At 35.6% G+C, this 24,460-nt stretch overlaps 1 protein-coding gene and 1 long non-coding RNA gene across 3 annotated transcripts in view; both read right to left on the reverse strand.

The window, feature by feature from the left end:
- LOC105224260 (delta-1-pyrroline-5-carboxylate synthase) overlaps positions 1 to 23,675 on the reverse strand; it is a 237,945-nt gene extending 214,270 nt beyond the window's left edge. The window contains exons 1-12 of one of the 2 annotated variants that reach the window (XM_011202284.4): positions 23,421 to 23,673; positions 14,763 to 14,918; positions 12,482 to 12,625; positions 12,297 to 12,404; positions 12,071 to 12,238; positions 11,800 to 11,988; positions 10,122 to 10,314; positions 9,685 to 9,926; positions 7,966 to 8,223; positions 7,563 to 7,788; positions 7,140 to 7,418; positions 5,972 to 6,370 (exon numbers count right to left, since the gene is read on the reverse strand). In XM_011202284.4, the coding sequence (XP_011200586.1) occupies positions 6,111 to 6,370; positions 7,140 to 7,418; positions 7,563 to 7,788; positions 7,966 to 8,223; positions 9,685 to 9,926; positions 10,122 to 10,314; positions 11,800 to 11,988; positions 12,071 to 12,238; positions 12,297 to 12,404; positions 12,482 to 12,625; positions 14,763 to 14,918; positions 23,421 to 23,519 (2,322 nt within the window). In that variant the 5' untranslated portion in view covers positions 23,520 to 23,673 and the 3' untranslated portion in view covers positions 5,972 to 6,110. Of the gene's footprint in view, positions 1 to 5,971; positions 6,371 to 7,139; positions 7,419 to 7,562; positions 7,789 to 7,965; positions 8,224 to 9,684; positions 9,927 to 10,121; positions 10,315 to 11,799; positions 11,989 to 12,070; positions 12,239 to 12,296; positions 12,405 to 12,481; positions 12,626 to 14,762; positions 14,919 to 23,420 lie in introns of those variants that run through there. The other variant, XM_049458448.1, reaches the window with a different exon arrangement.
- On the reverse strand, positions 19,470 to 19,864 carry LOC125778871 (uncharacterized). Its single transcript, XR_007423012.1, has 2 exons — positions 19,785 to 19,864; positions 19,470 to 19,717 (listed from the first exon to the last, which is right to left on the reverse strand). It is a non-coding gene; the product is annotated as an uncharacterized LOC125778871 (long non-coding RNA).
- Positions 23,676 to 24,460: the final 785 nt, after the last annotated feature.

The following is a 24,460-nucleotide window of genomic DNA, read 5'->3' on the forward strand; positions in this document are numbered from 1 at the left end:
AGCAATTGAGATATAAGTAAAAAATTGAAAGCTAAGATTATAATTAAGAAAGCATGAAGTAGTTGTAATTAGAAGTAAAGGTAAGTGTATAGCCATTAAATTGGTACTTTAGGACTATAAAACTTTTCTCTCAAAAACTCGCAACTCGTTGTTGTCATCGTCCAAGCCTCTGCACCATATTGCAGAACGGGAATTATGAGTGACTTACAGGGTTTGGCTTCTGTTCGTCGAGAGAGGACTCTGCTTTTTAATTGCCTACTGAGTCCGAAGTACATGGTGGTGTTTACGCTGGTTCCAAGATAGACGAAATTATCTACAACTTCAAAGTTATGACTGTCAACAGTGACGTGACTGCCAAGTCGCGAGTGCGACGACTGTTTGTTTGATGACAGGAGATATTTCTCCTTGCCCTCGTTCACTGCCAGACCGATTTGTTTTGCTTCCTTGTCCAGTCTGGAGAAAGCAGAACTAACGGCGCGGGTGTTGAAGCCGATGATATCAATATCATCGGCATACGCCAGCAATTGTACACTCTTATAAAAGATTGTACCTGCTCGATTAAGTTCTGCAGGTCGAATTATTTTCTCCAGCAGCAGGTTGAAGAAGTCGCACGATAGGGAGTCGCCTGGTCTGAAATCTCGTATGGTATCGAACGGCTCGGAAAGGTCCTTCCTGATCCTGGCGGAGCTTTTGGTATTGCTCAACGTCAGTTTACACAGCCGTACTAGTTTTGCGGGGATACCAAATTCAGACATCGCGGCATAAAGGCGGCTCCTTTTCGCGCTGTCGAAAGCAGCTTTGAAATCGACGAAAAGGTGGTGTGTCGATTCTCCTTTCACGGGCCTTTTCCTAGATTTGGCGCATGGTGAATATCTGGTCGATTGTTGATTTGCCAGATCTAAAGCCACACTGATAAGGTCCAAACAGTTTGTTGACGGTGGGCTTTAGGTTTCGATAGAACCTTATATGCGATGTTGAGGAGGCTTATCCCACGGTAGTTGGCGCAGATTGTGGGGTCTTCTTTTGTATGGATTGGGCAAAGCACACTTAAATTCCAATCGTTGGGCATGCTTTCGTCCGACCTTGTTTTACAAAGAAGCTGATGCATGCTCCTTATCAGTTCTTCGTCGCCGCGTTTGAATAGCTCGGCCGGCAATCCATCGGCCTCTGCCGCTTTGTTGTTTTTCAGGCGGGTAATTGCTATTCGAACTTCTTCATGGTCGGGCAATGGAACATCTGCTCCATCGTCATCGATTGTGGAATCGGATTCGCCTTCTCCTGGCGTTGTACGTTCACTGCCATTCAGCAGCCTAGAGAAGTGTTCCCTCCATAATTTAAGTATGCTCTGGGCATCGTTGACTAGATCACCTTTGGAGGGTTCTACAAGAGTATGCTCCGGTCTTGAAACTTTCTGAAAACCGTCGCATTATTTCGTAGAATTTTCGAGCATCACCCTTGTCGGCCATCTTATCAAGCTCTTCGTTCTCACGCATTTCGGCCTCTTTCTTTTTCTGCCTGCAAATGCGTCTCGCTTCCCTCTTCAACTCTCGGTATCTATCTCATCCCGCCCGTGTTGTGGTCGATCGTAACTTTGCGAGGTAGGCAGTCTGTTTTCTCTTCGCTGCCACACGGCACTCCTCGTCGTACCAGCTGTTCTTTTGCACTTTCCGAAAACCAATGGTTTCGATTGCAGCTGTAGGAGTTTGAAATGCCGTCCCACAGTTCCTTCATACCGAGTTGTTGACGAGTGCTCTCAGAGAGCAGGAGTGCAAGCCGAGTAGAAAATTGTTCGGCTGTCTGTTGTGATTGCAGCTTCTCGACGTCGAACCTTCCTTGTGTTTGTTGACGGGCGGTTTTTGCTGCACAGAGGCGGGTGCGAATCTTGGCTGCCACAAGATAGTGTGGCACTAGAACACTGAAGACGTTTCTTCCGTCTTTCACAACATGATCGATCTGGTTGGTAGTTTTTCGATCCGGGGACAGACAGGTAGCTTGATGAATCTTCTTATGCTAGAATCTAGTACTACAGATAACCATATATAACCATACCCCGGCGAAGTCGATCAGCCTCAACCCATTTGAGGAGGTTTCGTTGTTGAGGCTGAATCTACCGCCCGTATTGCCAAAGATACCTTCTTTGCACCCTGGCGTTAAAGTCGCCAAGCACGATTTTGACATCGTGGCGGGGGCAGATCTCATATCCGCGCTCCAAGCGCTCATAGAAGGCATCTTTGGTCACATCGTCCTTCTCATTCGTCGGGGCGTGGGCGCAAATCGACGATAAGTTGAAGAACCTCGCTTTTACGCGGATTGTGGTTAGACATTCATTCACCGGAGTGAATGATAATACTCGGCGACGGAGTCTCTCTCCCACCACGAATCCCACACCAAACTTGCGCTCCTTTATATGGCCACTGTAGTAAATGCCACAAGGACCTACTTGTATCAGTCCCTGTCCCGTCCATCGTATTTCTTAGACGGCGGTGATGTCAGCCTTTATTTTTTCAATCAATAAACCGGACCTGGAATGCATGTCCTCAATTCGTAGTCCTTATTTCGTTTGCCATGGTCGTCATCAAAAGGGGGGTCTTTCATTCAAGGCTGATTGGTAATTTTCATTGGGAGTGTTTTTTTACGTGGCCTGTCCCAAACCCAGCGCAAAACCCTATGCAGGGGATGTTTAGCCTTCTCACTTTAGCTCGCCTTCAAACGGATGTTCTTAGGCTACCCAGAGGATACTTGGTCAAAAACCGAAAGTCGTGAGCTGCTTGAGCCATATGTAAAATAGTTCTTTCTGGCCGATCCCAAGTGAATGGCGATCAGAGAACTTTCCTCACTTGCGTGAACTTCTAAATATGACTCCATCCTCCAGTTCATGTAGGCTACGATCCTTTTAATACTCGGTTAAGTCTCTCAAAAGTAGCGGGGGCATTACATAATCCAAGACAGTACGGTAAATTATCATATAGCATCTCTAACTCTGAGAGCCGTCTTTTCTTTGTCTTCTTCGTTTATCCCCACTTGCCAATAACCACTTTTCAAATGCAGTGTTGCGAACCGTTCGATTACACCGCTTTCGCTCATTTCACGTATTGTTTGGCTTACAACTTCACGTTTCGCTAAACGAAACTTCGAGGAGCCTGGCGGATTAGTTTTGCTTCACCTGATGAAATGTTCTCAACTTTGGTTGTTCCTGATTTGGAATCGTCTTTATAACAAATGGTTGAGCATCTGAGAAGGAGTGGTTTAACCTTATTTTAGTATCTGAGAAGTAGAGTAGTAGAGAGTAGTTTAACGTTTAGTATCTTCTTTCTCAATTCTATTTCGCAATTTATCGCGACCTCAATTTCTTGGCACTGTCTTAATATAGCTTCTCTGGAAAGTTTGATTGATGACTTGAACTCATTAAGTACTTTTACTGAAACACGTTTATCTTACCCTATCATAGCCAGAATTTTGCCTATAAATAGTTTGGTGTAGATTCTTCTATGGCCTTAACAACCCACAACTTGTTTTTTCCCATAGTCTTTATTTATTTCTGCCCAAACAACTGCTTCTGGAATCTGCAGGCTTTTTGTTATTACCACTCGTCTAACATCGTACTTGTTATCCGATGTATCTAACATAACCGAACATAATTGGCACTTTCATATTTGTATAAGTAATAATCGTGTTCTCCATGTAAATATTTATTCATTGATTCATTAGAATTCTACTCCAATTATGACTTTATCGACGGTATCTTTTCTAATTACGACTGTGACGTGCGAGCACTACTCCGAGGATTCGCTATAATTATCTTCTTCAGTTGCAGCACGTAACTTTTGTTTAATGATTGGTTGGATTTGACATTTTCAGCTTTGCGTTTACATCCCACTGAATTATTGAATACAGTTGCATGCAACATAACATTTTTTTCGCAATTGAAGCAACGATGGTGTGGTTACATCGTTTTTCTTACGCATTTTTGTAGATTTTCCAGTCCTTTCTGCAATTTTTCTTCCTCCCCTGGATCCGCGCCTGGTAATGGATATACATATGTACATTTATCTTTTTTTTTAATACGCTTTTATTAGCTTCACTTGTATGTATGTATGTTTGTTTGTAACTTTTAAGAAAGTATATTGTGAGAAAAGCATGGGGTGCTTTATGACATATTTTTCATATATCGAGCATTCCACGCTATTTTCGCAGTAATGCAGGAATTTTTCCTTCATTATTGTTGTTAGTTTATACAAATAATTATTTTTCACTTTTTAGTTTGATATGCTTTAAAAGCGTGTTTTTTAGTTTTTTAAACTATATTTATTTCATTCAAACCAGCGTTTTAGTTCTGGTATTCGTTTTCGCCACAATATCATCTTCCGAGTAGACCACAGTACAATACTCGTACAAAAATTACTCTAGTGAATCTCGTCACCAAGAAAATTTGAAGCTTGAAATCTACCTGTGCTAGACTGATTTAGCTCCAAGGAAATCTTTTCACAGTTGATTCAGACTAGTGATGAGGGATACTTCACAACTGGTGATTTTTTCACTGTGATTGAAAAATCGCAGATCGCAACTGCGATCACTTTTTGTAAATAGCAGTTCACTCTATGAATTGCGATTGCGTAAGTAGTTTCTTAATAATTTTATTTGTTGTTAAAACAGCATGTTTTTGGTCTAAACCTCATATTCCTTATTCACATGCACCTAGTTTTTAAATTTAGCCGTAGTTATTATCATATCCTCCTTTAAGGATAATTCTAACATAAATAATTATCTCTGACACGAATAAAACTATAGCAATTGATATGAATTATTCTTCAAGCAACGCTTTAATCTCCGAACAAGTTCTTCAGATCGGACTGCTATAGCATATACAAACTGTCATACAAAATTGTCCAAGAAAATTGTTTAGATTGCACCACTATAGCATATAACTGCCAAATTAACTGACAGACCTAATTTTAGTTCTCGCATGGAAACTTTAAAGGTAAGGGTTTTTCTTCTTTAATATAAAGGTTTACAACAGCTGATGTTTTCTCCGACCTGGTTCTTTGCAAATTACGGGAGCATAAAATGCCCGTTACTCGCGAATTTAGTACTTCCTCGCTTGTTATACCCTGAACAGGGTATATTAAGTTTGTTACGAATTTTGTAACACCCAGAAGGAAGCGTCAGTCGTCTTAGTTTTTAAGCTATCGTTTTGAAATTTTGTAAACGTTATTTTCTCTTCAAGAAGCTGCTCATTTGTCGGAACTGCCTATATCGAACCACTATACCACTTTCACATTTGACAATGTATCTTCACAAAAGTTGTCACAGGTTATTTTCTAAGATAATAACATAACATACGAAGAAATTGTTCAGATCGGCTTACTATAGCATATATCTGCCATACAAACTGAACGATCGGTATCAAATCCTTGCATGGGAAACTTCCTCATTTAGCGATATATCTTCACGAAATTTCATATGAGTTATTGTTCATAGAAATAATGTAAAATTGGAAGAAATTGTTCAGTCGGCTCACTATAGCATATAGTTGCCATACAAACCGAACGATCGGAATCAAGGGTTTGCATGGAAAACTTTCGCATTTGACGTGGTATCTTCACGAAATTTGACATGGATTACTGCTTAAGGTAATAACATAATCTCCGAAAAAATTGTTCAGATTGGATTACTATAGCATAGAGCTTCTATACAAACTGCACACATAGTTACTAAAAGAAATGCACCTATGAAGGGTATAAGCTTCGGTGCAGCCGAAGTTAACGTTTTTTCTTGTCTTGTGTTCTACTACTGAGAGCTGGGCTTCGTGGAAGCTTGGCCAGCGCTGGGCCACCATCAGTACTTTCGCAGTCGCAAAAGCCTTTTGGCCCAAGATTAATCGCAAGAGATTTAGTGATCTCATTGCCCTCAGTAAGGCTCTCTCCCTAGTTTTCAATAACGATTGCAAAGCAGCATTTACAAAATTTTCAACTAATAAAATGAAATACTCCTTAACCCGAGTTTTTAATATAATTATACATATATAGTATTTACTGCCTTCCTAAGCTTTTAAAAAACATATAAATATTAATACATAAATTATGTACAAAAATAATTGTTGGTGTATATATTCATAGAGGCAACGGTTCATGCAGCCAAACACAACTACCGCCTTCAGCGAAATCAGCTGCAGCATGATCCTGACCGCGCAAAATCCATTTAGTCGTTAGAAGTCCCTCAACGCCAACCGGACCACGTGCGTGAATTCTTGCCGTTGATATGCCAACCTCAGCACCCAAGCCGAATCTGAAACCATCAGCGAAACGCGAACTAGCATTATGAAAAACGCAAGCGCTGTCAACCGACGACAGGAACTGTTGTGCCGCAGAATCTGCAAAAAAATATATATCAAATGATTTCCCAATTAAATAAAATATTTAACTAATATTGTGCTTTATTGCACCTAGTAAGAACTTTAATATATATAATAAAATATATTTTTTTATAGTTATTACACCAATTTCACAGCTCTGGAAGCTATGCCAAATGTACGAAAACAGAAGATCTTAGATTAAGTTAGTGGTATTAGCTTTGGGGGCTGCCTAAATCTGGACCGTGCAAATGCACGCCTCCTAAAAAGGAAAGATTACTTGACATTACAGAACGCATTTATAAAAAATAAATAAGCCCATTAGCAGACGGTTAGTCAAAAGAGCGCTCCCTTAATTAGGCTAAGAGAGCTTCTCAAAAATCTATAAGTCATAAGATCTATGCAATAGCGGAAGTCGTATCGTAGTGATTGCTTTCAGAAAAGCAATAGAATAATATTAAATACGTATATATGTAAATGGACTTTTTTATTGAAGATCATTTCGACAAATAAAAATAAAGCGTATTCGATAACGCCAAAAATTTGAGTAACTTTTTTTACTTTAAATTTTTTTTTCAATGATCGTTAATGCTATGGAAATATAGTAGAGTAATGAATGGTTGGCAGCAGCTGATTATGTTAAAAAGTGAATATATTGCTGCTGTTTTATATTAAATTTCTTTAGTTTAAACAAGAATTATCAATTAACTATCTTGCTTACAGGCTAATTAGAAGGAGTAAAATTAAGCTCGCATTGATTTCCTTTCATTGTTGTTGTTGTTATACATACCGCTCTCCGTGACGATGACATCGGTATGCCCGCTGCCGTATGTGTGTATGTGCTCTATTGCCTCGTCGATATCCTTCACAATCTCGATGCAGCACTCCAGAGCACCATATTCATGCTTCAGACTCTTAGCAGCCGGAGGACCAAAGGTTAATTTCTGGCTAAGTTTTGGTCCTGAATATATTTTCACTCCTTCACGCTTCAACATGTTGCAGACATCATTAAAAATGTTGCCACTCATAAGATCCTCATGAATAAGAAGCGTCTCCATTGCATTGCAAGCTAGATAAACGCACAAGTAGAGCAAATGAAGGGTATGTACATAAGTAGAAAAACACAAGAGTAGGTAGCAGAGGTGTGCACTTAGCACATGTATACTCCTATAATAAGCAACCAACTCCCAATTCAAAAAATTAATATAAGTACCTGCTGGATAGTCACATTTAGCATCCCTGACTATCTTCAATGCCTTACGCAAATCAGCTTCTTTGTCAACGAAAACATGGCAGACACCTTCGGCATGCCCCAACACCGGTATGTGGACGGATTGCTCTTGAATTGTGCGAACAAGCTCTGAAGAACCACGTGGTATTATTAAATCGATATGGTCCTCCATTGACAAAAGATCACTAATTTCTTCACGTGTGGATACCTAATCATATAAGTTATGTAATTATTTATGTAGATATATTATATGTACATACATATTTAGTATCGCTTATGCAATAATAAATACCATACAATACCGAAATTATCGCACGTATTGTTGAAATATAAATTAAAATATTTCAAAACTGCGAAATAAAAATATAAAATTTTCTTAACTCACCAAGGAAACTGCGTTTTCCGCCCCTACTGTCGCGAGCGCTTCCTTGACCAGCTCCATTAAAGCTTTATTGCTGTTAGAAGCCTCTTTACCACCTTTTAATAAAAGACCATTAGCAGAGGCCATTGCCAATGCAGCTACTTGGGGTAATGAGTCTGGACGTGACTCAAATATGACTAGTAGGACACCGATAGGTACTGTAACTTGCTTCAATTCTAAATTCTCTGCTAGTCGTGTGTGACGTAGAACGCGACCAACATTCTGAAAACGTAAATAAAACATGCTTTTTTTGTCTTAAATCCCATCCTTTATACCTTACTTTATATAATAAAGGTTTAACTTTGACTGAGTGGAAAGTATTATTTTGAAGATAACTTCTGCTCTTATTAAAATAAATTATGAGTTCGGATTTTCAAACAAGAGAGGACGCAATATCCAGTTGCTTGTCTGTCCATCCGAATTTGCAAGGGATAACTCAAGTAAAAATCAAGATTTCTTGAGGAAACTTGAAGTCCCAATGTACTATATACAATGAGTGTTCTGCATCCTAGATCAAACAATTCTCGAGATCGGATCATAAGCTCCCAGATTCTTAATATATGAAGCACAGTGCCTATAACTGATATTATACTGAAAATAAAAGTAGATCTCTGAGATATATGTACATTAGGGTGATTCAAAAAAAAAAAATTTTTGTTTTTTTTGATTGGTACTCGGAAAAATGGGTTCCTAGACACCTCTAAGAAAGCCTCTCCAAATATGAGTTTTTAATTGTAACGGGAAGGTCCTCCGCCTAACGGTTTTCTATGTTTTCTTATTATCAGATATAAAAATTTATATCTCGCTTCCAACTACTTGAAAAAATATCTTGTTAATTAGGTTTTGTAGGAAATTGAATGCTCTAAAATATGGTCTCTTATGATTTTTTCGTAAACCCAACTGTTTAAAAGATATTAACAGTTAAAGTTTGATTATTTTTGGTACAATTTTTTATTTCTTATTAATTTTATAACTCAATGAAAAAAAATTATTATGAATATAATATATAATATGCATTGATGTTTGACGATGAATATCTCGTAAACGCTTAACTTAATCGAAAAATCATAGTAGACCATTTTTATAGAGCAGTAAATTTCGTACAAAACTATGTGTTTCATCAGTCATAATATTTTTTTTTCATTGAGTTATAAAATTAATAAGAAATAAAGAATTTTTCCAAAAATAGTCAAATTTCAACCGCTAATATCTTTTAAACAGTTGGGTTTACGAAAAAAATCATAAGAGACCATAATTTAGAGCATTCAATTTCCTACAAAACCTAATTAACAAGATATTTTTTCAAGTAGTTGGAAGCGAGATATAAATTTTTCTATCTGATAATAAGAAAAAATAGAAAACCGTTAGGCGGAGGACCTTCCCGTTACAGTTAAAAACTCATATTTGGAAAGGCTTTCATAGAGGTGTCTAGGAACCCATTTTTCCGAGTACCAATCAAAAAAAACAAAAAAAATTTTTTTTTTGAATCACCCTAATGTACATATGTATATTATTGAAATTCAGAGATAATATTTTCTGATAAGTAGAAGTGTATTCGGACTTTGTGTCGATTCACACACGGACTATTTTGTCGCCTAAACCGGTTTTCGATATTCTCTTTCATTTTCAAATTATTTCTATTGTTGACCATTTATTTATGAGCATGGAAAATCACTTGCTTACCTGAAGACTTGATTCAGCAATCTGCTTTAATCCAACAGATAAGTTCTTCAATTTAGCAGAGTTCAAAGACAAGCGTGACAAAAGTGGCTTCGCTAGACCATGTCGTTTCGCTTCAGCTAAGTCCTTTGCGTTCGCTTGTAGAATAAATTCCTCCCTGCTTACCAATAAATCAGCCAAATGGTTAACTGCATTGGCACGTTGTTCCGGAGAAAGCGCTTGCATCTGTCGACTGCCAATGCGCGCTGCAGAGAAATGCAAAGAGCAGAAACAGTAAGTAATAATACTACTGGAATTAATTGAAATAAAACAGTGACGGTCTTAAGCCAATTGGCGTTGCCAAGTAGCGTCATAAAAATCAAAATATATCCAGATTTCATTATGAGATAAATACACATACCTTTTTTCTTTAAAATAATAAATATTTATGTCCTACTTACCATTTTCAGCTAAAACATCGACAGGGGTTGAGAAACCTTCTGTAGATTCAGTGAAAAATGTACCGACTTTTCGTCCCGCTATAATGGTTTTAATTGCTTTCTCTTGCATTCCGTTACAAATTACAACACTAACACCACGATCTAATGCCCATGTGGCTGCCTTCACTTTTGAGTCCATACCACCAGTGCCAACCTAAAATGTTAATAAAAAGAATAATGAACAAGTAAGGAAGGGATAAGTTCGGGGATACCCGAACATTCTATATTCTTGCAACTTGCAAGAATCAAAGTCCGAGAAATTCCTTCAGGAAAATTTGAGAGTTGGGGGTAGTATTTGATATTAGTTATATAGGAACTAGGTCAAGTTTTCGCCAAATTTTATCTACAAGGATTTAAGACGCAGAGATATGAGTAAAACACGCTCTCTCTTTTTCATTGAGATAACCCACATATTGGCTGATATATACGGTATAAAGTCACTCGGAATTTCGAAAAATCTTTATATTATTTATGTGTAGGTATATGGGAGCTCATATAAGTTGACCCGGATCAACCCATTTTTATTAATAAATAAAAATACTATTATCAGAAGTTAATTTTCTCTGAATGTTAATTGTATATGCCATACATTGGCTGATATTTTCGATCAAAAATCAACTATAGATACTGGAGTCTACATTTTCGGTATTTGGGGGCTTGAACAGTTTTGTTTGGGTTTGGACAATTCTTGGTTATAAATTGACATACTTTAAAGGAATTATTAGTGCATAGTTTTATACCGTTATATCAGTTGCTTCTTGATTTGCGTTCTGTGAAGTGAAAAAATCAATTGTTTTTAAAACTGTACTATATGAGAAGTAAGAGTGGGTGTAGTCCGAACCCATTTTGTCATCGTACCAAATTAGTCACCAATCGGTTGGTCGGGTCCCAACATATGTATATAAAATTTTGCCTAAAAGTGGGCGGTGTCTCGCCATTCGTCCAGTCTTTAAACAATGAAGCCCTCTTTTATCTCGGGTGTCAAATTTTTTATCTCTATCGCATTTAGTTATTAATTTATCTAAATTTTTGTAGTTTTTAACAGTACCGTTATATGGATAGTGTACGGGGTTATCTTCCAATTTCAGTAATTTTTACATTGTCAGCTGTGGTGTTTAAGAGATTTATCCTGAGTGAATTTGCAGGTTTAGTGATCTAGGAGATAAGTACATTAAACCTATTACAGGGCGGGACTATTCCCACTTTTTCAAAATATTTAGCCCACAGATGCACCTAGCTACTGCGATCTCCTGTGCAAAATTAAAGTTCCATATACCTTATTTTAGTACTTATGTAGTTATGGCACTTTGTACGTTTTCGGTTAAAGGCGTTTTGTGGGCGTGACAGTGGTCCGATTATGCAGTATTTTTTTGCATTTTGGTACCATGTTGTGTTTCATCAAGATATCATACAGTAACCCGGATTTCAACTCGTCTCGTCATTCTGATCATTTATATATATACATATATCTAACTCGTTTAGTTTAGTCATACGCCCGTTAGATGAATAAAACTATTACAATCAAATTACTTGAATACTATTTATAATAAAATTTGTTAAAGACACAAAAATATGTGTCGTATATTAAATCTGCGGAATATTCAATATGATTGTATGTGTTGGCGTGTATGGTAAGTACCTTAGACTTTTTTCCGAACTCGATAACATGCCGGTCATTCGAAGTATAGGTGTGCATAAGTTTAGCTCCATCTTCCCAAGGAGGTTTGTTATAAATTCCATCAACATCTGACATTAGAATCAGTAGATCCGCTTGAACCTCTGCCGAAAGCATAGCAGACAAACTATCATTATCCTTGATTGCTATACCCTGATACATAATAATTTCAAAATTACGCCTTTTATATTATTTTACATAATATTTTGTCATTTGACATTTTAGTTTTACTTACCTTCTTTGAGCCAACTGGTAGATCATCGTCTTTCAAAAACATTGGCGGGGATACAGCATCGTTGGTGTTGATAATCGGCACAATATTAAGGCTGATCAGTTCAGAAAGTGTGCAAAATAAATTATTACGTGTTTCCTCATTGTAAAAATCCGGTTTTGTTACAAGAACCTAAATACGATCAGAAAACTTTTAATACATTTTAAAATTGTCAGTCTCCTTATTATACCTGTGCAATTTTTACACCATACTGTGCAAACATAGCATCGTACAGTGACATAAGACCAGATTGACCCACAGCAGCGGCCGCTCTGGGTTCAAGCAGGGTGCCCTGTTCCTGTTATTGAAAGAAAATATTGTGTAAGTTGATGTGTGCATATGCTAAGCGCTACCATATATCCATTTTCAACATACGACGCGTGTCGGGTCCTTTGGCGAGAGCGTTTCACGCATAGAAAGTGACATAAGTAATTCTTGTGCTAATTTTTGACTACCAAAAGCTACAGCACCACTTGTAACCATCATAACCTCGCGACCCTCTAAATGACACTCAGCAACCTAGAAGTTATAAAAAAATATTATTTGTTTGTTTACATATGCAGATGTATATTTTTATGAAAGAAATAACCAAAGTACACAACAATTTCAAAATCCATAGTTGTCTTCGACTCGCTCTGAACACTACTCTAATGTCAAACATTTTATCCGATTTTGACCATTTTGGTACCGTAATATAGGAATACTAGGATAATGTTATGTACCGAATTTGGCAGAAACTGGTATAGTAGATTCTGATATATAAGATTTCATCTAAAAGTGGGCGGTGCCATACTCATTATCTAATTTTGATCCTGGCTGCCTTGCCATAGCACCTTGGCTTAGATTTCAATTGTGTGTCATCACAATTTTAGTATTTTTCAACAGTACCGTTATATGGAGAATGAGTGGGGTTATATCTGATTTAACATATGCATTTTCACGGACTGAAGGGCTACCGTAAAGATTTGTTCTGAACAAACTTGGTTGATATAGCTTGAGTATTTTGTGGGATATGTACATTAATCCTATTAGAGCGTGGAAATATGTCACTTTTTATAAAGTTTCAGAAAGCGGGTACTACTTAATACTACGATCACCTGCCCCAAATTAATTTTTTTTACAGTAATCTATCCTGATTCGTGTTAATTGCTGTTTCCTATCTTGTTTATTTTGATTTGAAGAGAATTAGGATGATGTGAAGTTAAATATAGTTTAGAAGATTTTCCTAATTTAAGTTTTTTTGTCACTATTCATATTAATGATTAGTAAGATATTCATACGTCTTTTATAAGATATTTCTTTATAATTTTCTAGTTAGCAATATCTGCCATTATGAAACCTCTCCAATCAATCTTGACATTTTTTATCCATCAGTTATATCCTAGGGAAACAGCTCTTAGTGTTTCACACTATAATTATCTAAATTATACAAAAATCTATTCAAATAATTACTATATAATCTAACTTGATAGTCATGTTTGCTCTTAGACACTTAAAGTTTGTCAGCATATTATAGAGAATTGCTTCCAAGTTACACTTTCCAGAATGGTCATAAACTTGATAAAATCAGTATATTTCATGAATTTCCGTATTTGAGGACCAACCTTTCCATACGTTCGGAAATTTTCTCTAAATTTCACAGAAACAATGTCCAATGCTTTGATAAATTGTTTTATCATTCCTCAGTTGATCATGTATTAAATTGCTAAGTTTACCCTGTTATTCAGATCCATTAACATTCTGGTGAATTTTTAGAAAGACACCATTGTTTTAGAATAGTCCGCACTTATTACTTTTGATACGAAATTGAGATTTTCATTGAATAAAAAAGGTCATTTCGTAGACTATAATTCTAGATATCTCCACGTAAAAACTAAAAAATTGCGCCTAACTGCTTGTATATTTTCGGTAAGGAGCCTGAGAATAAAAATTAGTGACGTTTGCATGCGTGAAAGTACGCAGAACCTCAATCATGACTGGAAAAGTAAATATTAATTATTATCAAATATCCATTAGATATAAAACTATCTTCAAAACAAAATCGCATTCAATCTATTAATGAATAAAGATATATGTAACTTAAAAGTTATGTTTTTTCTTTTATTCAATATTTAAGTATGGATGAATTAAAACATAAAAACGTTAAATTGTGTTCAGTTAACAAAAAAAATTAAAAATTTACCATAACTCATTAATCAACATAATAATGAAAAAAACCAAACAAGACCAATTTGGAGTTATTTGTCAAAAGGATACTATGCCTTGATATTGGTCAGTTTAAATAGTTCTTTGCAAACTCCAACCGCACTTTGATACATTTTGACTAAGGTACCCTTCGTGGGCTTCGTACATTAAAATTTTCATTTAACAGTCGTGGTCAGTAACGTTACTAATCCCTGAATTCAGCTCTGCTTTTATTTACCTTGAGGATATAAATGTATGGTTTTTGTTAAATTTTGAGTTTTTTTTTGCCCAAATTTATTTTTTTCTATTGTATATAGCCCCCTCCCCTCTACTTCTCTTTATTGGACCAAAAATGTGGGTGTGGAAGAGGCAATACCTAAGCAAAGGAATAAGCAAAAAAAGTTGTATTTTTCGGTTTTGTTGCACTGATATTTCAATGAGCGCAGGTATGTATGGTATACAACAAACTAACCTGCTCAACAATGGAGGCCAGTCGTCCGAGTGCAAGACCGTGGTTATCTTCACGTGTGATAACGGCACTTCCAAGTTTAACCACCAGACGGCGTGCATATTTCAGTTGACTTCGCTCTGTAAAAGTAGCTTGTTTTCGCTTTTCAGTCAAAATGTTCTAAAAATAAATCAAACGAAAAATTATGGCACAATTATACACATGCTATATGTACATATATATTATATTATAAGGTCTGATATCTACTACATCAAACACATTAGTAAAACTGTGGGCGAAAAATAGTAAGACTTTTTAATATAAATTTCGCGCGAACTCCCATTCGTCAAAATATTTTTTTCTATAATAGGTTTGTATGACTGTCAGTAATATCTGTGCTAATTTCACATCGAATGATTAGTCTTTATTATAAGCTTTCTGAAGCACATAAAGTGCATTCGGGGATTTTTACGATAAGTGAAATTATATATTAAATTTTATGCGCGGAATCAAATGTCTGATCAACTGATGATCAACACGTCAATAAAATAAAGGAATTACTGCTTGAGAATCGACGAATTACAGTCAGAGATCTCACAAGCATCGTAATATCAGTGAAAATCATTTTGAAAGATCATTTGGACCTGAAAAAAATTAAAGCACGATTGGTTCCAACAGTGCTTTTCGACTAGAAGGATGTCATGAAACGTATAATTACAGGTTTGAGTCTGGCCGAATATCGTGGCAAAGGTGAGCAGAAGCCAAAAAAAACACGTCGATGCAGGTAAAAAACAAGGTTATGTTCACAGTTTCTTTCGATAATCGAGGTGTGGACCACTCCGAATTCCTTTCAACCGGCCAAAGTGTCAACAAGGAATACTATTTGAGTATTACGTAAAAAGTGGCGGGACTTATGACCCGCATTGATTCTTTGTGAGTTTTTCGCTAAATTTTTAACCGATATCATACCGCGACCACCTTTTTCATCTCATTTAGCTCCGTGTGACTTCTGGACATTCAGCAAACTCAAAACGAAACGCTCTGGTGAAGCCGTTTTGAGTCAATTGAAGACTGCATTACATTGTTTTGCAATCGTTATCTACTGGAACCTTTTTAAGAGGCTACACCTTACGACAACAGCCCATAAAAACCCGATTACAGAAAAAACTCACACATTTCGCACTTATTCTGTTTATTCTGTTAATTTCTCACTTATATCGACTAGACAATGTATGTATATCTATCTATATGTATTATATAATTCCTATATATAAAAAGGAATGATTAAAATATGTATAACTAATGATACTAATCAATTCCTCAAATATCTTCCCTCCTTAAGATGCCATATTAATTCCTCCAACTCTTGAGTTAATCGTTTATCTAGCTATCACTTTATTACGCAATATAATCTGAGTGTTGCAGGCGGTTAATGCCAGACACAGTTCATGATCGTGATAAGATATTGACACAGTAACTATAAACTTAAACATGCCATACTATTTATCGATGTCATTTACTGCATAACTAGCTCACACTTATTTGTACATACATACATATGTGCGCCACAATATAGAACGCGTTTGCCTCATCAAGTTCTTATCTACAAATGCTAATTATCAAATACTATTGAGTAGGTAACAACTGTATACATATTTATTTGTTTATTTGCTTGATGAAGATTGCATTGGCAATCATAAAGTCCTAAAATCAATTCGAAAACAAACTCATTTACTTATTTATTGTATTCATTGAGCATGTATGTAGCATATGTATGTATACGTACGTGTAAAACATATTTGTTTATTGGGGTGTGTGTGTTTTCTTTTAATTAATATTTAATTAAAAATCGACGAATTATAAAGTTAACGTGAAATAACTACCAAATCAAATAAATAAATAATGAGTACGTTTAAATATTGCTTCCCTACCCAACTTCTTGCTGTTCTAGATGCAATTATAAACTTTGTAGACCCAATTTATGATATTATACTTAAATCAAGGCTTTAAAGCTTTGTCATACTTTTTCTACAAAATCACAAGCATACATAAGCATTTGAAATTATTCTACCCTGAACAAAGTATATTAAGTTTGCAACGAAATTTGTAACATTCAGAAGTGAACGTGAGAGATTATATACATATTTATATCCGTCTGTCTGTCCGTTCCAGAACTAGTCTCAATTTTCGAGATATCAATCTGAAATTTTGCGCACGTCGCTTTCTACCCCAGAAGCATATAGTGCTCATTTGCTGCAAGACCGGCATAAGACAAAAAAATCGATTCTCCAGAAAACGCGTTTAAAGTTTTCAACTGACTACAACCTTACACGGTGACTCCAACCTTCCACCTCTTCTCAAGCGGAGCATATAAGAGAGATGAATTTTTCACTCAACATGAAGTATGATATAACGAACAATTCTGCAGCATTAACTCAAAAATCACGATTTTTGATTTATGCCGGTCTTGCAGCAAATGAGCGATATATATGTATGTATATATAAAAGAAAGTTCTTGTTAGTTACACCATTTATAACTCAAGAACGGCTGAACCGATTTGGCTGAAAATTGGTGGAGAGGTAGCTTAGAACCAGGCTAAGGACATAGGATACCTTTTAGCTCTTTATGTCAAAGTTTAATACAACTCAGAAATAAAAAAAATTATATTTAAAATAATAAGCATTTGCTCAAAATTCATGTTTATAGGAATCATTTGAATATATGCGTACAATTTTAATCAGATTCTTCCTCAAAAATAATACAATTGCTAAGTATTTGGAATAGTAGAAATGAACTGCAACCAAATACGCAGTGAAATAAATTATACCTGGCTCAGTAATCAGTCGTTGAGTATGTATTATACCACGTGCATCCCAAAAGACTGATGTCATAAGCTTTCCCGTCGACTTTTTCGTTTTTGGCCGCCTGAGAACCGGTTCATCATGACTGTCGATTGGACTCCAGTAGGAAATGATGGAGCTATGTTTCTATCACCCACTTTATTCCGATTAGAGAGCACTTAAACACTTCTCAGAATCAGTTATTCGTTGTTTTTGTTGGATTATATACTTGCGAGCCGCCTACTTTGATTATTTCGCCTGTTTCCAACTTAGCAAATGTCTTTTCAGCGGTGGATTTCCCTGAGCCCAAATTCAACAGTATTTTCCCCAAAAAAGCAATACTTTATTGACACACGAATTGTTTTATGATCCATTTTTTGTAAACTAGCACAAGTTGCTTCACAAAAATGCTATATCTCATTAACTAATAGTTATAATCCAACTAATAGAAATCATATAGATGGTAGTAGTAGTATTATCTATGTATCAGCCACAGTGAAGCGTGGACGGGTCCTCTAGTATTTTCTAAAATTGAATATACATACATACGTACATAATACGGACAGACATTGAAAAAATTTTGAAAACACATTTGTCTGTTGTGGAATGTTAGTCGTTCGGACCGACAATGTGTGTTTTCGATGAGTTTTCACTGACAACTATCAATACGGGGATTCTCCTGCTCTTGCAAGATGACACAAAATGCAATTAACAGTGAGGCTGTATTTGTATATGGAATGTAAACAAATATCAAGTGAAAATTTAGGGCCGGCAAAATATGTCTTCCAAAAAAATCGATTAAACTAGAGCAGGCACCGATTATAATGAGTGAAATGTAAGTTTTCAAGTAGTTTTCAGCGAAAACTGTGTTTTCGTTTGACAGATTTTACATGGACGAAAACACAAGTTTTCTTGCGAAAACCAGTTTTTCTCACGAAAACATGTTTTCAATGTCGGTCCGAACATAGTATAACAACATAAGCATTTTAGGTAAACATATTTTTAAATTTTTCTACTGTAAAAAAATAACGAAACCTCCAAGCCACTATGTATACATACATATGTATATCAAATGCCGAAATGGCAGCGGGAAGGGCATTGTAGTGCAGCTGATTGCCCACACTTAGCAATTGAAAGCCAGATAACGCTTTATAGCTTCTTTAAGCGCCGTCAAAACAAATAAGCGAACTGATAGGCCTCGCTACCCCACTATAATAGCCCAGTAGAAAAAATCATATCTTCCTGACGTAGGCAGTTGAAACTATACTTTCACAATTAGTATTAACTATATTCTCCTTCTTCTTTGCTGGCGTAGACACCGCTTACGGGATTATAGCCGAGATAACAACAGCGCGCCAATCGTTTCTTCTTTTCTCAACGTGACGCCAATTGGATATTTCAAGCGACGCCAGGTCCTTCTCCACCTGGTCTCTTTCTAATGGTGTGAAGGTCTTCGCCTTCCTTTGCTTCCTCCGACGGGTACTGCGTCGAATACTTTCAGAGCTGGAGTGTTTTCGTTCATACGTACTAGATTGGTTCAATAATATATTATATTGTATATGGCAATTAATTTTTCATTATGGAAAAATGGGGAAAGCTTCTCATCCTTCTCGTCCTCATTATAAATACATTTTGCCAGTTTCTGGAAACACAACATTTACCATATATTACAATGGAACAATATGAGTTCTCTCATTAATATTGATAATCACTGAGCAGTGAATGTTTGTGCAAACTGTTACTGTCGATATCAGGCTATAGCAAACCAGTTGAGAGATAGTCAACTGTATGAATATTACACAAACTTGCATACGAATACATACATATGTACATGTTATTTGCTGTATAACTATTAGGAAAGCTAGAATAAAAACACTTGTTGCTTCCACATTGATTTATAAATTGTTTACTAGTTCAAAACTTGTTTTTATTTATCTATTAATATTTATATATACATAGGTTTTAAAAGCTTAAGGAGAAAAATTATTTAAACCATTTATCCCACTTATTAGAAAATGTATCCTTAAAAATGGTCAAAACCCAACTGACCGACCGATGTGTTCCAGTCGCTTCGAACATTCGACCCGCTCAGGTGTGTAATCCTTTATTCATTATCAAAAATCGGCCCAACAACTTTCCTATTTATAAAAATTTGTGAATTATACAATCTATGCGTTCCTTTGACATACGAATGATAATAACTACCTTACTCAATTTCATTTACATAACTATAACCCAATAAGATTTCACGAATTTTAGTAATATTTTTTAGTGTTACGATCATAAGGGAGTGCCACAAAATCCCCCAAAAAAAAAATCCCCAAACACATAATCCCCAAAATTAAAATCCCCTAACACGAAATCCCCACTTTTTTTTTGAGGCAGTGTCATAAAATCCCCATTTTTTTATTTTTATTAAATATTATTAGAGATCATATAAAAAATAGTAAAACGATCATACTCCACCGTTGAATGTGATTTGCCTCAATGATGTGTTTTGCACTGTTATAAAGTAACATTTTATTAAAACATTATTTAATTTATTTAGTTAATTTAAACTAAACTAAACAAGCAGAGGCAGCATCAGCGATTCTTTCAAATGCCATTAAACGATCGATTAATACGTAAGTATATTAAACAGTCTCTCGGTTAGGCCAAAGATTTTTTAACCAGTTAAGAATGTTTTTATGTGAGTAAGTAGTTAATTGAATAGTGAGTCCATATTTTTACTTTCATAGGCGGTATAACCTATTATAAAAGTGGATAAATACGTCTAACATATGGTTTATGTCAAAACTTTCAACACCAATTTATCTACAATTCAGATGCTGATAATTTATAAACCAATTAATACGGGTATATGCAAACATAAATACCAAATATAATTATTCATCAATATTTTTTTGTCGCCTTCAAAGTAATCCCAACCAGATGCAATATATTTATGCATTAGAGTTTTCCAGTCCTCGAAACACTTTTTATAATCCTTGGATAGATGGCCTTGGACTCCTTCAGCGAATTTAGCCATTCCGATGATTGTTGACTTGTTTGAATATCAAACTCATAAACCCATGTCTTGGGATTGGAATTTGCACAATCATGCATGTCCAAAGACATCGTTTACGTTATTCTTTTTGAAAAAAATTCAGCTTTATCAGGACCAGTCGAGCCAGAACTCGGTTCATACCCAAAATATCCATCAAAGTCATTCGAACGGACTAGCGAGTGATGTCGAGTTCTCTTTTTAACACTTGCCTGATGATTTTAAAGCACTTCACTTTCTTAATATTATCATCACTTTTAGAGGTCGAAGCTATATGCTATATCGATTCCGTCAAATGAGCAGCTTCTTGAAGAGAAAAACACATGTACAAAATTTCAGATCGATAACTCACAAACTCAGGAATTATTTTGCATATACATATGCAGACAGACAGACGGATATGGCTAAATAGACTCAGCTTATCATATGGTTTCCGAGTTTCTTTCGGGGTCTTATAAACTTCGTGGCAAACTTAATGTACACTGTAAGTTAACCTTCGCCAGATATGTTGGGTGATATCTTAAAAAAATCGAATTTTTTGTCTTAGATTTATGGTAACGAGTTTACACATGTGTACTTTTATTTATTCATCGTACTTAAAAGTACATCGCTACCGTAACAAAGCGAGGACGCATTAGGGACACAAATAGTTATGTACTTCGTACATATACTCGTACATTGTGCTTGAAAAATTTCACCGTTCAAATATTCGTGCTGCTGCACTCACAATTTGAAGCCATTTACAACATACAAAGGTCCTTAGTAACACCGTAAAAGTGTCGATTCGTTGTGGCCGACTTGTATTTTTAGATTTCAGGTTATGGATATCTATGCCAAATTTAGAACTGCCTCCAAAGATTTATTAGTGCAGTTCGCGAAATTTCCAGAAATAAAGGCGGAGGAATGAATAGAACATGCGTGCGAGGAAACTTTAAAATTCGTATAAAACACCGATCATGTCTTCCGCTCCTGATTGCAACAAAAATCAGAAAATAATAATATAGGGTGATTTTTTAAGAGCTTGATAACTTTTTTTAAAAAAAAAACGCATAAAATTTGCAAAATCTCATCGGTTCTTTATTTGAAACGTTAGATTGGTTCATGACATTTACTTTTTGAAGATAATTTCATTTAAATGTTGACCGCGGCTGCGTCTTAGGTGGTCCATTCGGAAAGTCCAATTTTGGGCAACTTTTTCGAGCATTTCGGCCGGAATAGCCCGAATTTCTTCGGAAATGTTGTCTTCCAAAGCTGGAATAGTTGCTGGCTTATTTCTGTAGACTTTAGACTTGACGTAGCCCCACAAAAAATAGTCTAAAGGCGTTAAATCGCATGATCTTGGTGGCCAACTTACGGGTCCATTTCTTGAGATGAATTGTTGTCCGAAGTTTTCCCTCAAAATGGCCATAGAATCGCGAGCTGTGTGGCATGTAGCGCCATCTTGTTGAAACCACATGTCAACCAAGTTCAGTTCTTCCATTTTTGGCAACAAAAAGTTTGTTAGCATCGAACGATAGCGATCGCCATTCACCGTAACGTTGCGTCCAACAGCATCTTTGAAAAAATACGGTCCAATGATTCCACCAGCGTACAAACCACACCAAACAGTGCATTTTTCGGGATGCATGGGCAGTTCTTGAACGGCTTCTGGTTGCTCTTCACCCCAAATGCGGCAATTTTGCTTATTTACGTAGCCATTCAACCAGAAATGAGCCTCATCGCTGAACAAAATTTGTCGATAAAAAAGCGGATTTTCTGCCAACTTTTCTAGGGCCCAAAATTCAATGATTTGCAAGCGTTGCTCGTTAGTAAGTCTATTCATGATGAAATGTCAAAGCATACTGAGCATCTTTCTCTTTGACACCATGTCTGAAATCCCACGTGATCTGTCAAATACTAATGCATGAAAATCCTAACCTCAAAAAAATCACCCGTTACTAAAATTCTATTTATTCTTTATTCATAGTACAGATAAACACAAACTAGTTTAACCAGTTTATTTTTGACATCATTGAAAAAGTAAAAGTATCTGTCACATATCAATTGATATGCCATGAAAAATATGTCTAGGTACTGATCTAGTATAAAATTAACGAAATCGTACATACTACTATTTCGAATTTTTTCTTCATTCTTCAAATCAAAATAACGAAACCGTTAAACAGTCGCAACAACTTCGTTGACTATCCCATATATGTAATACTTACAAAGGCTTCTTATAACCAAATTGGTGATGAGATATTCAATATTATGAACCAACTATTGTGTTACTTATTATTTTTAGAATTGCGTAACTTTATGAAACTAGATGCAAAATTTTGTAACCCATTAATTGCAGTACGCCTCACTAATCGATCGAGCGATTTTCCGAAATTTGATTAAATGAAAAAACCACAACACACAGTTAAATAAAGTAATTCAGTAATAAATCGTTTCAAAATAAGACCTTTTTCGATTCACTTACAAACATGAATATTTCCTGACTAGAATTCTATATGTACAGTGAGACAATTCCCCTGAAACTGGATATTCCACACTAAACAAAAAAAAAACTGAGCCCGTTATAATCCGAGTAATAGTGAGGACATCTCATTTTACCTAGTTTGGGTTGCTTATCAGTTCAAGGAACTTATATACACATTCAGGTATACCAAATTTCGTTCCCAAATACGCTCAAAGAACAAACTTTAATATGCAGTTGCTATAATTGATTATTACAAGGGTAAAATAAAATAACTTTATTTAATTAAATAAAGTTAATCTTCTTTGAAGAAAACGAATTCCACTTATTCACTTACAGGCTGTCTAGGTCCCTGTAGGCTAGCTGCTCTCCAAACACTTGTTGAGAAGCCGCGCTTCAACAGGTTCACGGATGCCAATGATTTATTTAAAAACATTTTTCACTCTATTCTATAAGTTTTTATTAAAAAAAAAGTATAAAGTTCAATTTTTTTTTTTTTTGAATTGTTAAAAAGACACGAGTAATATAGGTATAGAATGATCGAAGTCGATTTGCGAAAAGACCGCACTGGTCAGCAAATCAGACTAAACTGAACTTTTGTCGGAATCCTAGTTGATTAATCAGTGAAGTACATGTATTTTACGGTCACTACACCGACAAGTGTTCATAAGTTAATTGATTATTTTGTATTATGATTTTGTAATCATTTTGCTGTATTTCTGAACCAGAGCCGCTGTTATCAATGGCAATAACAGTGTATTTAAAACAAAGACATGTACATTTCCCTCATACCCACAACTCGTCATGTGTGCATAGTTTGATTGGAACCTCTTATCAATTGGAGCAAGAAAGCTTTATACAGCTTTTGCCTTTCCAATATTTGTTGACACTCCAGTGATTTCTACTGTTGCTCAAACTAATAGATTTTATTTGCAACAGTAAAGAAGGTTAACCTCGGATTTAACCGAACATTTTATGCTTTGCAAAGATCAAATGCTGGGAAATATAGTACTTTCAGGTGATACAAAGCTTGTCAATAAAAAAGTAAGGAAGAGCTAAGTTCGGGTGTAACCGATGTTTTTATACTCTCGCAAGGTGAAATGATATATGTATGCAAGATTTCCTTATAAATATATTTAAACTAAAAGGGAAATTACTTAGAGTAATTGGTATATTAAGTTTACTTAAATTATGAAAAATTTTATTCGAGTTTTGTTGTATATGCTTATAATTGATTGTATATACTTAAAATGCATATTGAGGAATATGAAAATAAATCGTTTTTGACAAGGAATACAAATTTGTATTGCTTATTTAAATATTATTTTACATGTTTAACATAAAAATAATAAAAATTTAATCATATTTGTATATTAT

This window comes from Bactrocera dorsalis, chromosome 5 (genome assembly GCF_023373825.1).
Source record: "Bactrocera dorsalis isolate Fly_Bdor chromosome 5, ASM2337382v1, whole genome shotgun sequence".
NCBI classification, from domain to species: Eukaryota; Metazoa; Arthropoda; class Insecta; order Diptera; family Tephritidae; genus Bactrocera; species Bactrocera dorsalis.